This window comes from Pocillopora verrucosa, chromosome 2 (genome assembly GCF_036669915.1).
Source record: "Pocillopora verrucosa isolate sample1 chromosome 2, ASM3666991v2, whole genome shotgun sequence".
Classification (NCBI taxonomy): domain Eukaryota; kingdom Metazoa; phylum Cnidaria; class Anthozoa; order Scleractinia; family Pocilloporidae; genus Pocillopora; species Pocillopora verrucosa.
The window spans coordinates 6,104,453-6,119,873 of record NC_089313.1 but is presented as its reverse complement, the minus strand read 5'-3'; the positions used below and the strand labels follow the sequence as shown (position 1 = coordinate 6,119,873).

Sequence of the window (15,421 nt, the reverse complement as noted above, 5' to 3'; positions counted from 1 at the left end):
TGTTGATATTTAACTGTATATTTTATCGTAGCTGATAGGTGTAAAATAAAGATTAGTTTAAAAGTATTGATTAAATTACAACAAACTATGCTACTTTCTAAAATAAATACAAGCGTGAAAAGTCACTTGACACTTAATGGTAAACTGCTCCTATACTAAGTGCATTATTTAACCCTTTCAATTTTTTTTTTAGTTTTAATCTCACGTACAATAAAAAAGTAAAAATGTTAATCCATTTCTAGTTGGAACCTCTGGGTTCCATTTATGTCGGTCGACAACAAAATGGTCCTTTTTTCCTTTTGCAACACCTTTGAACTCTTGCAACAAATCTACTTAGTTGGTTTGTGGTATCAGCAGGTAGATGTAAACGAGATTTCTCTAGGCCGTATCGATTCACCTATCATGCCCTCTCATCAATATGTATACTCTCTTTATGCATTTCTTATGATTCTTACAAGGAGAATTTGTTTGACAATTACGTGCTTCTTTTGTTGGTGATCATTTCGTTTACTCTCATGACCTTCACGTTTGATTCACCACTGGTGGTGTGGGAAGAAATTAGAAGCTTGTCACCCTTAGGGGCCAAAGGGTTAGTTGCTTTGGAAAAGCTCTTGAACGGGAAGAATTAAAATTCATAAGTCCTTAGATCAAAGCCGGCTTGGCACAAGACGGAAAACCTAAGATAAGAGAGAAGCCAGTAATCTTCCAAAAGCGCCATTTTTTAGGGCACAAAGGATACCCCAATGTTTAAGAGCAGAGTGTTTCTGTAAATTTTCACAATATATTCTTAACGTTATCTTTTCTTCGTCTCTTTGGACGCCACAACGTATCGCTGTGGCACATTTAGTGGAGGAGCGAAGCCATCAGCGTAAGAAGTATCTTCAAACGACACGGAGTAGTCATCTTGAGGCTGCAATGAGAATTACAAAATATAAACGCCTTTCGATATAATTTGTATATTAGTGGCTCGCGGAGCAAGACACACCCGTAGACATACATCCGTTTTTAGTACATATTTCGTCTGTAAATCAATTCGAATAATTTTCGTCGGGAATACCAACACTCTTTCCGAAGAGTAATATTCGCGCCTTTTGAGTCGGAAAGGTCAGATATTTGCCAAGCCTAGGCTACAGAGGAGCGTATCAACACATGAGTAGGCTTCTCCCGATGGTGCTCGGCAAGTTTTGAGAAACTTTTGGCGTTTGGAGCAACTTTTTGCGGTTCTAGCAACCTCGAGCAATTTTTCCCCTCTGAGAAATTTCAGAATTAGAGCATATATCAAGCACGATTAAGTCAACGATTTCTACTCTCGGTTGATAGTCGGGTCACAATCGGTCGATATATTTCGGTCAACTGTCGGTGATGGTCGTGCGACATTCGGCCGATACATCGGTCGACTATCGGTCGGATAAGTAACCCTTACTTATTGAACTTCTCTAGTAAGTAACAATTTACCATTTACACATTTAAGACTGAGCCCGGAGGTACGCCCACTTACCCTTGAAGGAGGCTCATGAATTACGGCTTTGTAAAAACATGTGGTTTGTGGGTATAGCGCCATCACAATCTAAGGGGATAAAAAAACCAATACGATCAACAAGTTAATATCTTACTCATGTAGTCAATGTAGTGAAGCTTTACTGCGCACAGAGTATTTACTAGGGGAGCTCTGTTTGTTTGTTTGTTTATTTTTCTTCCTTTTTTCGCTCCCTATCGGCTGTCACGTACGTTTTGAGCTCGTCTGCTCTCGAATAAAAACGAAACCAATTACCCCTATCCCGCAAGCTAGCCCAGAATGAGGACTTTGAGCATAAGTTCAAAAAAGTTCGGCGAGGTTTTGGCACTCACACATTACATTCCCAAACATGCAGATCCAAGGAATATGATTGGTTAATATACCTGATCTGCTTGGAACAGAGCTTGAGGGTGGGTTACTGGGTTTGCCTTCATCTTGGGCAGCGGTATCACACGTCTTCGGCTCAGATGATGACGTCTGCAACGAACAGTACTATTAATGAAATTTTAAAAGAATTTGCCGCGTTAACATAGTGTCAGCTTCTTACTGGGACACGGGTTGTTTTAATCCTTTACACCCTGTAATCAGTATGCAAATTCTCGATACTTTTCTCCATACAATTCCTCAGGGGCAGACAAGGAGAATTTGTTTGACAATCTAGAGCCTCTTTAGTTGGTGATCATTTCCTTTATTCTCGTGAATTTCATGTTTGATTCAGAGGTGATATTGTAAGGAGAATTAAGATGCAAGTCTCTCGTAGGGAAGAAAGGTTAACAAGGAGAGAGGTATCATGCAGCATAGAAATTCTGCTGGACTGAACCCTTGCAGACAAATAGAAGTCGCTTTCACTTACTCCTTCCCGTTTCTCCCAGCTTCTTCGTCGATATCGTCAACATCGTATCTTAAAAGCAGAGTCAAGATAAATGCAGAAACACAAAAACGTAAAAAAAAAAACCCAAATCCGAGGAATAGTGAAAGCTTTTCCAATCTCAATAGCCGACCACGGTACCGAAAGAATGATGTCATTTTGCCGCGGAGAAAGTGCAACTTAAGTCAATTCTTTAGGTCAGAATTAACCTGCAGAAGAGGCAAGCGCGAACGCGGGTTGAACGCGAGGTAAACGCGAAGTGCGAGTCATGTGCGAGGGGAGGAGCCCGAATAAATTTTTCGCGCTCCCCTCTCGAGCGTGACTTGGGCTTGCCTTTGCTTTTCCGAACAACGCAAAAACACGCGCCTATTCTGCAGGCTAAATCAGAATTCTCACTGAAAAATCTCATCTGTTTCAAACACAGATTTTCATCAAGAACCTTTAAATCTCCAGCCTTTTCAGTCTTTTTACTGATCACTCATGAAGACATTGTTTAAGTAAAACTAGAATATCGATTATTAACAACAACTAGGATTTGTCCACACGTTGTTCGCATGTATCTTTTCTTCTGCTCATCATAATTGACAAGCAAATAGTAAGGTACAAGTAAATATACAATGCTGAATGATGCAAAGTACTTCTCCAGCATAATTTTATAGATTGCCAAAGGATACTTGTTTGACGAAGGATTGAATGACACTATTTCCGCCAAGATCAACTGTTCTTCGCCATCAGGTGTGCGCACACGTGCAGCAACCTAAAACATTAAAAAAAAAAGTTTGGATTTAGAGAGATGAGTGAGGAATAATTTTAAAATAATGAGACACTCTTTGCCAACTTACATGATCTCCTTGCTGGGCAACATAATTAGGTTCTGCTTGAATGCATCCACAAAGAGGAGGGGGCCTGGAGGAGAATACAAGAGGCATTATATTCAATAACACTTTTAAAAGAGAAAGACGGAGAATTAAACAGTGTTTACAACTGATCCACTCCTAGCATATGAAATATATTTTCCATATTTTAGAAATAGGAGTTAAAGCAGTCCTGACTAGTTTTGCAGTGGTCGTTTCCAAGAGCTCCACTGATCCAATCAGCTTTGACAAATATCTGGAATGGGAGCATATAGCTAGCAGAGGTATTAGTAAGTTTGTCAATTTGCAGCTTTCTGACTGTAAATATATGAAGATCATAATATGAACTGTGGTTTTTTAAGAAATTAATTTGAAAGCAATCTCAGCAGTAATGAACACTACTTAAGCAGTAGTGAAAATAAGGCCTGGAAAAAAAATTCAGGTCTGTACTGGATTTGAACCCATGATCTCTGCAATACTGGTAGAATGCTCAACCAACTGAGCTAACAAGCCAACTGGGAGCTGGTCACTATGTTCCACGTAAACCCGTGATAAATAAATAATTGTGAATATATGAAAATCATATATGTGAACTGTGGATAAAGACGTGAATATGGAAACAATCTTCACAGTAATGAACACCACTTGAGCAGTAGTGAAAATATTAGGCAAGAAAAAAATTCAGGCCTGTACAGAACTCATGACCTCTGCAACACTGGTGGAGTGCTCTACTAATAATTACAGAGGAAGTAAATGGCTTTTAAAGTAATCCCTAACTGGTCGAGGCAATTTGTCATTCATGAGGGTTGTAGCCCTTGGATACTCCAGGCACCTATCTTCAATTACACAAGGTAACAGGTTAACCTACGTTTCAGAGGCTTTCCCCATCCACATTGGTAACTGCAGTGCAGCTTGCTGTAACATTGTCATGAGCACACCTCTTCTCATCACTTTTCTACAGAAAATAGATGAAACAGAGCCTCAGATGGCAAATTGGTCACAAATCACTTTTTTTTAATATTAATCTTGTACAAATCACATACTATGTTTGGTTGATTAAGGCCATACCTTAGCAATTATCATTTATTAATAATCAATTGACTTAACAGTCTCCATATTTCTACAAAACTATAAAAGGAAATTTTTAACAGAAGAACAGATAGCACAATCTTTCTCTCTTTTTGGTGAGAAAATCAGCTTCCCCCTTCCCTAGCTTGCTCTTTGTTCGCAAAAATTCCAACATCACTGCCTATTCATGATCTGAGTACCAGAGCAAATTGGCAGAGATGGGAAATACATGTATATAGAATTTGAATTGAAAGGTTATTATAATCATTGTGTAATATCGTTGTTAATTTCATCATCAGTATCCATAGTTTTCTCCATTACCAAGTGTGTTTTAGGACAGCAAAACTCAAAAGAAAGATCACAATAAATTAACTTTGGAGAACTAAATTTTAGATCCTACTTAAATAAGCAAATGGATTTGTGAATGGCAATACATGTTATCACCTTGGTTCCCCTGTTTCCTGATTACCAAGTCGACTGCTACCACCACGCACTAAAATAAATTGACAATCATTACAAATCAGTTATTTGGCTGCTTATAGATTTCAGGTGGGTCATATCTTGTGAGAAAAATCACTTTGAAGTAGCACTTCAGTATAAACCCTTAACATCCTATCATCACTATGCATATTCTCAATACTGTTCTTCATACATTTGCTGAGGTGTAGATAAGGAGAATTTGCCTAACAATCAAAAATGTCTTCATTCATTATTCGCATGATCTTAATGCATGATTCAGGGGTTAAACTGTAAGGAGAAATTAGATGCTAGTCACTCTTAAGGGTAAAGGGTTAGGGATAGGGTAGACCTTAGCAGGTGTCCTTTGTAAAAAAAAAAAATGCTTATGCGCTATTTGATGTGCAACCACCAAAAAACATATAGATGGAAAGGTTATGAAATGCACTAGCCAGCTACATTTGTTTAAATTTGTTTCTGCTTGATCTAATTGCAAATCCACTGAGACACAACAAATCAAGAGAGACTACTTCTCTTTAAGCAAATTAATTGGGTTTCAAATCTGACCACACTCATAAAACTTCTGCACAGTTTCAATCATACGCATTAATTTTCCAGATAGCAGATGCCCACACTGGGTTTACTTGATTTTAAACAATGCCTTGGGGCTAGAAGTAAATAATGAAAAGATATTTATCTCACCAATCCTTCTATCATTTCTCAGTGCCTTAATGCTGGCTATTTTGTCCAAAGCCTTTTTGATTATCCTGAAAGTAAAAAAAAGGTTCAAAGTCTCAGAGAGAAGTAAGTTTATGTAAGGAAATTGTACACCTAAAATTCTTTATGACACATGATATTAGAAATCACTCACTCCACTTCTGTCTCTGCATCTGTTCCTGCTGTTTTGTACAAGCCTCGTAGCTTAGATTTAAAGTAAGATGATACTACAGAAAAGAGACAATCACCATTAAGAAATATTTGCAGTTTCAAAGACACAGTGATTTCAAACAGGAGGATAGGACTGTACATGTGAAACAAATCATAACCAGTTTGTCTTATGACCCTTTCACATTAATTTATAACATAGCTGGTAAATTTGTCTACTCAAATTCTATTGCATGAGTGTGCTTCATATTCCTATTGTGCACACTCATGATGTCAGCAAACAAATCCCTTGAGGAAAAAAATTTTCTATCGGGTTGAAAATGTTATAAAACAATTGGTTCATAAGTCAGCTGTGAGTTCATCAATATATGAAGCACTTGGGAAGTTTGAAGAGCACTCAAGAAGCTAGAGTTGCTCGAGGCTACGCCTCAAGCAAGTCTTACGCATATTTCATGCTCTCCAAACTTCCTGTGTGCTTCATATCTCGATGAACGTACGCTGAAGTATGAACCAATTGTTAATTAAAAGCACTCCCTACAGATACTAAATGCTTGATTAGGGGGTGTAAGGAGGACTCCTTTGGAATGCTGAACTCCTATTGAAAGGTTCCTGAAGGGGGCAGTTTCAAGGGCATAAGTCATCTCATCACTTAAAAACTGGACTACAAGCCACCCATCATTCCCAGTTTGTTGTACTCCGCAAACCAACAGAAATCAACAAAAAAAATTAAGTTGGCGTCAAACCAACTCTGAAAGTACAGCAAAGAAGAAATGTTGTCAAGATCAATATCATCAGAATATCCTATTCCAGCCAGCAAAAGTATTTTAACAGCATTGTTGTGAATCTATTATTCTCTGACTTTTCATAAGCTTTATGGTGGGGTCTCTCCACCAGGGAAGTTTTCCCGATGAGTTCAATTTTTCTTGGTTCAGTATAAATTCTCATGACTTTTCTTGACCTTGAGGAACCTTCTCTATCCAAAAATACTTCTTTACAACCTCAATTGATAAAACTACCTAACCCCTCACAATGTACATCAAGCTTAGAGCCTTGCACTTATTAAGGTTCTCACTAGATTTTCAGGAGGTAGGGCTTTTTCATTATACTTCGACAAACCTTTAACTTCTGTCTTCATCTTCTCGTGAGTTTTTGCAATGGTCGATAGGTTTTGCTCACTTTGTGTTCTTTGCTCCTAAGAGAGGACAGAACATGCATTGATTGAAATCATCAATAAGTTAAGGAGATAATCGGTACGTTTACATCAACCTTTCACACCCCTAACATTAGCATTATCTTTCACACAGTTCTTTTTATATTTACTATGGTGCAGACAAAGTACAAGGCAAGGAAAATTTAATTGACAATCAGGAGCTTCTAAAGAAGGTTATAATTCAAAGGTGATACCATAGGAAAAATATTGAAGGAAGTCACTTTAAGGGGTTAAAAGGTTGAGTAACAGTGTAATTTAACACTCAACAAAGACAATTTAAGGTGGTTCTGAGACTAAATTGCAGATTTTAAAACCTTGCCAGGGAGATAAAGTGTGATCAGCTAGGTAACCATAATGTGATAAAAAACAAACAACAACAATAACAACGATGAGGGGTTACCTAAGTTGTTTTTGATTCACCCACAAGCATAAAAAGCTTATATTGATCCTTATTGCCCAGTGATTAACAATAACCTTCTCCCTAAAATATCCATACATTCTCCAGCAAACAGGTAACAAGAACACCCAAACTTATCAAGGAGTTGTTGTTATCTTTATCACATGCCAGATTCTCATAACCAATCTGCAGGGAAATGTGTAGAAGGCAGAAGGGAGAATTAACAATCAGATCTTGGAAGTTAAAGGGTTAGGGATAATATGTAGCATAACTGTGCTACTGTTCAATACCCTTTAGAGGACACGAAGGAAAAGTGCGGTACTGTTGATCCAACAAAACTATTTTCTTACTCTCCCCAGGCCTTTTCAATAAACTAAACATGGACGCCTGTGTAAATATATCGATCAAAACGTAACAGTACTCTTGAAGATTTAATTTAAAACTAGCCAATATTTTAAGTAATTAAATGCATCTTAAGATCCTCTAGCGACATCTAGAATAAAAATTTCATAATTTTTGTCGTAAATTATTCGTTGAATCGTAATCAGAAGTGTTTTAATAAGACAGATTTATACCTGGATTTGTAGCACAAGAGCGTGAAGTTCCTTGAGTAGAGAAGGAACTGTGTTACCGTTATTGCTGGTGTTTGAAGAACCAGTTGCTAAGCTGCTGGCCTGACCCGCTGATGATGAGGTTGGATTTCTCGACCTTCTCATACTGCTTATCAAACAACACACACAAACTCAACTTTGGACTCGTGACATCGGCAGAAGTCGGACAGTGTTCGTTAATCTACCGAAGTATCTTCGGAAAAGATGGCGTGATTTGACAGGAGACAACCGCACTGACGGCCGGTCCGAAATTAGCATTTCTTGGCATGCATGTAAAATCACGTCTGCCGCGATAATGGTGGGTATCACCTTGTTTATAGCCGGCTTCTTCGCCTTTCCGTCGTCCCACGTTTTTTTCACCTTCCTGCAGCGGTACATTTTTCCAGGACTGAACTATGTCGACAGATTTGCCATAAGTACACGGTAAGTTAAATGGGGAGATGTGATTCAAAAGAAACCAGACCTAGTGTGCGTGTATACACAGAACTAAACTTATACTAAAAAGCTTTTTCGCCATTGTAAATGCAAAATCCATTATGACGCGATTTTTAGAATTTAGAAAAAAATTGATTCCTTCTTTAGATGAAACAATTTTACTATTTACTTTTTGACAGGTTTGTGTCGGCGCTTCAAGCGCTTGGCGCCTCTCTCGTTGGTTTAAAAGTTGTTTTCACCTCCACTGACATCATGTTACACAGGTAAAGAAAAAAAAAATCGACTTCCGTAAACACTTAATAACTTCAATTTCATGCGATAAGGTGTCATTGTCGACATTTGCTGCCTTTTGTGTTCCGGTATGTCGAAAACTCGCCAGCTTTGATGTTATTGCGCAAGTTTTTTCATATCAATATTTTCTACTTTATTCTAAGTGATTTTAAATTTTTTTTCTTTGCTTCTTTCAACAATCCGCGAACATCTGTTGACATTCAGCGCAAATTTAGGCAAATTGTTTGTTTTGATGTCCGGGGCTGAGAAACAGGTGAATTTTGGAGACCAAAACCTGCCTATTAAAAAGTATCGTACCTAATTTTTATTATTTTGTATTGGCGGTTACTTCCCGCGTGAAGGAAGGATGACATTAATCCTAGTCTAATGTTTGCTGTTTTAAAAAAAACTCTAAGTGGGAAATCCACACTAAAAACTTCTCGAAACACCTATTTTTTTCTGCTTGCTTAATTTCATGTATAATAAATTGCTTTAATAGCAACAATCCATTCTCAGATAGACACCATATTGATAAGTACCTTTAATAAATAAATTACCGTAGAGATTTAAATGCGGAGTGGAAGTTTATCCAATCAATAGCCAGCGGGAAGTGGAGGTTACCACCCATTCTTGATTTCTCTATCCAAGATAATTGTCAGATTAAAGCGTGTCTCAGGCGTAGTCAGATATGAACCAGTAATTCCTCTTTTTTTTTCCTCTCTCTCTCTTTCTCCCTTTCCTTTTGCCATGAAATAAGCTCAGAAATTCATTTTGTTTATGTCATTGTACTCTGGATAGAAACAGACCACCATATTGTTTCAATCATGTTTTCTAATTCTTCCTAAGAAAGACTATTTGTTCTTTTTGCCGACCACAAATGCAAACAAGTGTTGATTTTGAGAAAGGCATTTTAAAATAATAGTCTACATATCCTTTATTCAAACTTGCAAATAAATTAAAACTAAACTCAAGACAAAAGAGGTTTATATGGTAAATATTTGTACCAAATGAGGATACAAGCTCAAGGCATTTTAATTATTGATGTGGTTACATATAACAACTTATTTCAAACCTGTGCTCTCAAAATAATCTCAGGTTACCTCAAGGTCCTTTTCTCAGAGAGCATGGTTGCTTATCTATTAAAAGATTTTGTAAAAGAGGCATACAATCCCTAAGACAATAGAGTGTTGCCTGAGGCACCTGGGTTCTTTGTTTCTGGGCAGTGCCCTGAATTCTCCTGTTTCTGAGCTCTGATTATTACATGCAACAAGAAATACACCTAATTAGAGGTTGGCAAAGGGTTTGTGTATGTGATGGGTAATTAAGGCCATAAGGCCAAACTTAATATGTGGCATGTGAGTTTTATAGAAAGATGAGGGCAATTTGTGAATTTATAAACCAGCATGAATCTTGATTTGCCTCATGAAACATATGAGACCATGAATTTTTTTTTTCATTTCAAGAAAAAAAAAGGATCAACCTGAAACCATGTACCCAAGAAGAGGGATCAGAAGTTATTTTTTATGTGTATTCGTGAAGCGTGAATTTTTCTAAAAAAATTTCATGCATGAATCAGGACCAGGACCTTCCTTCCCCCTCCAATTATAGATTCTCTGCTGGGATATATGTAGTTTTGATTTGGGTTAATAATAGATATACATGTATTGACTGATGGGTTTTTGTCATTGGTGGTCATATAAAGATCAAGCAGTAGAAAATGGAAATTATCTTACCATTTGTGCTTTTGTAAACAAACATTTCCAAATTCCTTCCACATGAGAAAAATAAAGACTTAATCAGGGGTAACCTAACCTACATGTATATTTCTAGCTAGAAGAAACTGGTATGGTGGGCCTTTTACCTGAACTACTTAACAATTATTCATCAAAGTGGTCATGAATAGTTGTGGATATTTGCTACCACTTTCACTTACCCTTAGTTAATTTATTTTTAATCAGTAAATACTACACAGAAACCAAAAACATTGGTTTATTTCAAGCAATGCACTGAGTACTTGATCAGAAATTGAACTCTTGATGCTGGATTTTGTTTCTTTGGCTGTATGGAGGTGAATAGTACTTGCTGATCACTTCCAATTTCGCAATCAATGTTTGGGGTTATTGCTTAGTGCCAACTCGGGGGGAAATTCGCTGGATGAAAAAGCGGCAATTGCTTGGTAAAGCACAATGGGTTCTTCTGATGTTGTGCACTTAAAATTGTCTGATATCCAACACTGTCTGGCTTTCAGCTGCCTCACTTGAAATTTCTGCCAGTAGCATCATTTCATAGCGATAACCTTGTAAGTAAAAAGTTGCTTAAGAAAATACTGAATGGGCCAGTGATAGCCTGGTATAGATCATGAAATTCATAACTTTTGTTTTGCAGGCAACCAATTTTAACCCTGTATGCCTACTTTGGATTGAGTTATTTTTATTATGATGTGGTGGTGATGTTTATTGGAACTTATCTTGAAGAAAAGCAGGAAGACCCACAGAGAGACTTGTACTATATTTGGACAAAATTTTTTAAAAAGAAGAAACTGATTGTCTTCCACCACCTTCTTCTCCCTCTTGTTGGGTTTCCTGCTATTACTGTAAGCAATGATACTTATTATTATGTATTTATTGACTGAGTGGAAGGGCCTTATGGGAAAAATATTTGGCTAGATATCACGATGTGTAGACCTCAGCACACCCTGTCCATGCATCATGACCTCCAGCCAAATATTTTCCCATGTACCTTCTCTGAGTATTTTTACAGGTTTTGCTGTATTTTGATGAGCATGTAGGTTGAGTTAAAATACAAACAATGAGTATAAATACCCATTGATACTACACACCAAAACATCTAATAAGTTATTTATTATCCAACTGCTTGTTTTTCTCCTAAGTCTTTCTGTTTAAATCTCATAAGGCAGGTAGAGCAAAGTGGATAGAAAAGCATAGCATGCACAGCTCACTGGTTAAACAGGTTTTTTTTACAGTACAAAATCATCAACTGTTCAAATAACTGTACAATATCACAGTATATTTACACTCTGTTCATACATTATTTGTACTCTACTTTGTGCAGTTGGATAATAAACACCAGTACTGTGCACTTGGTAAAGAAACCCAGGATCCCTGTTTGAGAAAATAGATATTTTCTTCTAAAACTCATTAACTATTCAGAAGGTGATTATCCAACCAAGACACACCAATTTCATCTCATGCATGTGGTTTGAAACCCTGGTGAAACACTAGAATGATGTGCTATTCATGAGTTTCATTTAATATCAAACCCTTGAGTTTGATAAAGCATCAAACTATAGCGAACTCATTTCGTAATTTAAATATCAATACAACAAACTTGAAACCACATGTGAAAAATTTGAATAATTCCATTTTCTTTTACTCCTGAGGTATGATTGAAAAGCTATTTCAAAAACAAGTGCGAGGGTTTCAGCAGGGTTTCCAAACACTTAAAAACAATAAAAGCACTAGTCTGCAACCTAGTGCTTTCATCAGTTTTCTTGTATTTGCCATGGAAACCCCAATGAAACTCTTGCACTCATTTTTGAAATAGTACATCAAAACTACAATTCTCACTTTTTTTTTCTAATAGTCTTACATACTTTTTAATCAAATATGGTTTCTAAGAATTGTTTTCTTTCTATTTTAGATATGGAGGAAGCAAAAAGGAGACTTCTTCTTAGCATGTGTATATCTTAATGAGATGAGCACTCCATTCTTGTCCTTCAAGGCAGTCTTAGAAACGGTATTAGTCCCATTCTTGGGAAAATCATGATTTTTATCATATTACTGATTTTTACTGGTACATACAACTGGGTTTCAACAATGACCTATACAAGACTTGCCAGTTACCTACCATCAGGTTCTATCCTATACCAGTTTGATATGGTTTACATTACTGCAGAAAGTAGGAGAGGCAATGGGTTAATGTCTAGTGCACTGGATTTTATATTCCAGGTAGAAAGGTCTGGGTTCCAGACCTGGTCGGATGATTGTGTTGTTTTCTTGGGAAAAACACCTCTCTTTTACACTACCTTTCTCCACCCAGGAGTTAAAATGGGTACTGGCAAAGTTTCAGGTCAAACCTGATGAAATGTTGGGGGTACTACTAACCTTGATATAGACTGACATCCCATTCAGGGGAAGGGGGGGGGGGTGTATTATACTCCTAGACACTTCATGCTATGGAAGGTGGGGTAAGTACCAGCTAGATGGGCCACTCAAGTACATACTTAACCCTTTTTTACCTACATGTACTCCAGACAATTTGTAGAGTGTCAAAGAAGGTACACTATGGTATTCTTTTGATCTAAACTCCAACTTGCAATTAAAACCCTAAAACCACTTTTAGTGTAATTAGTTTATGAGAACAGGGTATATTTGTTCCACTCCTCAGACCCCATTGCCCTTTACCAGTAAGCAGAAAACCTACAAATTATCTTCTAACTGTGTTTCACTATTTTCTTTTTCAGTTTGAAATGAGGAAATCAATCTTGTATGTAACTAATGGTGTTCTTTTAGCAACTATGTTTCTGTGTTGTAGAGTACTTGTTTATCCCTATATGTACTGGTGTTATGCTCATTATGCCAACATACCCTTTCTACACACTCCGTTTAAAATACCTCTCTTTTGCAATTCATTCTGCTTGTTGTTGTTCAGTGTACAGTTGTACTGGTTTCTCATAATTGTGCGCGGAGTGTTTCGGTTCTTTAAACCTTCTCCAAAATTGCAACAGAAACCAGTTTCAAATGTAAATGGTGAAAATGGTTTTCATTATAAAAGTGACTGATGGTACATAACATAAGTGAACATTTTTCAGAGGAGTTAAACTCAAGCAAAATGATATGGTGACACATTGTTTTGATGAAATTAATTGCCCCTGGCACAATACTTTTGGGCTTGAAGTGATAAAAAGTTATTATTTACAGGCCCAGGCAGATAGCTAAAGAAGAAGTAGACCACAAACCATTTCATAAGTCCATGGATGAGATAAAAATTATACGGTTTTTGAAGCAAATTTATGTATGCAAAAAGAAAATGAAAATTTGAGCAACAAGGCTTGAAAAACATACAAATCTGAAGGCCCCAATCCTGTGAAGGTTTACTCTTTTAAAAGATCCATTTCTACAAATCAAATAAATCAAAATTTGAGAATGCAACATAATCTAACTTATTTAAAGATGTACTAGATAATTATCATCTTGAATGTTGAATGTTAGAAAGGGTATATACTCAATTTTTCAATGTAATATATGTCATTGGCCTGCAGATGAAAATCAAGTAAAGTAATGAACCTCACAGGTGAGGAGCTGCTGAATTTTCACTTAAAACCTGAATTTTTTTCAGGATTCTTTTCTGGAATTATTTAATTAGCAACTCACCTGCGAGGAGCATTGCTTTATTTGATGGTATTTACTGATTATTTGTTATGCTTATCGATTGAAAAGAGACTATCATTGTAAATTTTGTACAGTATTTACTAGTTGAATTTGGAAATCAAACCAAAGAGGAAACAAAAGAGAGCTGCAAGTATAAGATGAAACTATTTATGAGAAAAGTGAATAAAATTCCTCTTTAGTAGAGCTAAAGCTTAGCATAGAAAATATAATTTGCCGAAAAGATTCATTTCTTCAATACTACTTAATTCCTAAAAGTATTTGTTTCAAATCAAAATGAATGGGCTTTATACATTAGAAAAAAACACATTCATGTACATTATTTTATAAGCCTTAGCTTATGAACTGTTTTGAAAAGTTACATAATTTGCCAAGTAGATAAAGAATGTAACTATTTAATGTATTATTTTCTCATACTGCTTCTTTACGACTTTTAATAAGGGGTATGGTTTTCAAGGTGACATGTTTTGAAATTTTGGATTTTTAATATTTATTAAGTTAGGAAATAGGGCTACTGTCTGTTGAATTGGGAAGATTTTTTTATCACAGAGATGCATGCTATTTATCTGTTGTGGTATCAATTTCAAATAAAGCAAAGACATATCAATTCATAATGGTCCTAAATACTTCTTCTTGCTTAGTTTATACGGGAGCTTAATGTTGATGCCTAGATTATATTAAACCTTTGTTGTTGTTGTTGTTGTTGTTTTTTTTTTTTTTAAGGGAAGGGTTAAATCAAAATGTATATTTGTGTCAAAAAGTAAGTTTGAAGTTCCTTGTTCCTTCTCACTTCTCCTCACAAGCTATTGGTATGCAAACAATCATTGTACACGTCATTGAACTTTGATCATTCAGGACTTGTGTGGACCGGGCTTAGTAGTCTAGATAGTTGAAAGTTCAGATTATCAAAAATATGAATATAAATGTTTAGAGATACTAGGAGTAGAGAACAGGGAAGCATACCCAGAAAATAAAAAAATCCAGATAATAGATGAAGAGGGGGTTATTCAACATCTGTTCCTGAAGGGTCACATCTTGTAACACCAGCTAGTTGGGGGAAGTTGTCAGACAAGAAATCATATCGACCAAATATGTGCAGGATCATATTCTGTTGTTTAAAAACAGTTTTCAATTGCATTGGATAACCAAAACACAAGGCATAGGAAAAAATTTCTATGAATTCACTAATAAAGAATATGTTGGTGTAAGTAAGCACATAGAAGGATCATATGCATCAAGCATACTGCTTGCTATGACCAGCTGTGTTAAAAGCTTCATGTGAGTGAAGATGGTAAATTTTTAGTTCAGCTATCAAATTAAATTTATATGATAAGCTGAATAATGCACACATTTTAATGGAGGAAAGTACAGTTGCATGGATGACATCACCATTAACAACACATCCTTTTTTATCACGCAAAACAAATACATTCCATGTTGCTG

The 15,421-nt window shown here is 36.4% G+C and overlaps 2 protein-coding genes across 2 annotated transcripts; one reads left to right on the top strand and one right to left on the bottom strand.

The window, feature by feature from the left end:
• Nucleotides 1-8,027, bottom strand: LOC131773394 (SAGA-associated factor 29-like). Its single transcript, XM_059089379.2, has 12 exons — nucleotides 7,830-8,027; nucleotides 6,764-6,839; nucleotides 5,634-5,706; nucleotides 5,465-5,529; nucleotides 4,751-4,799; nucleotides 4,107-4,193; nucleotides 3,227-3,290; nucleotides 3,059-3,141; nucleotides 2,370-2,417; nucleotides 1,900-1,993; nucleotides 1,499-1,567; nucleotides 1-910 (listed from the first exon to the last, which is right to left on the bottom strand). Exons 1-12 carry the CDS (start codon nucleotides 7,968-7,970, stop codon nucleotides 794-796), a joined length of 966 nt encoding a protein of 321 aa, XP_058945362.1. The 5' UTR covers nucleotides 7,971-8,027; the 3' UTR covers nucleotides 1-793.
• A 72-nt stretch (nucleotides 8,028-8,099) lies between these two features.
• LOC131773410 (ceramide synthase) lies at nucleotides 8,100-14,643 on the top strand. Its single transcript, XM_059089396.2, has 5 exons — nucleotides 8,100-8,288; nucleotides 8,480-8,563; nucleotides 10,956-11,163; nucleotides 12,231-12,326; nucleotides 13,054-14,643. Exons 1-5 carry the CDS (start codon nucleotides 8,161-8,163, stop codon nucleotides 13,369-13,371), a joined length of 834 nt encoding a protein of 277 aa, XP_058945379.1. The 5' UTR covers nucleotides 8,100-8,160; the 3' UTR covers nucleotides 13,372-14,643.
• The last annotated feature ends 778 nt before the right edge of the window (nucleotides 14,644-15,421 follow it).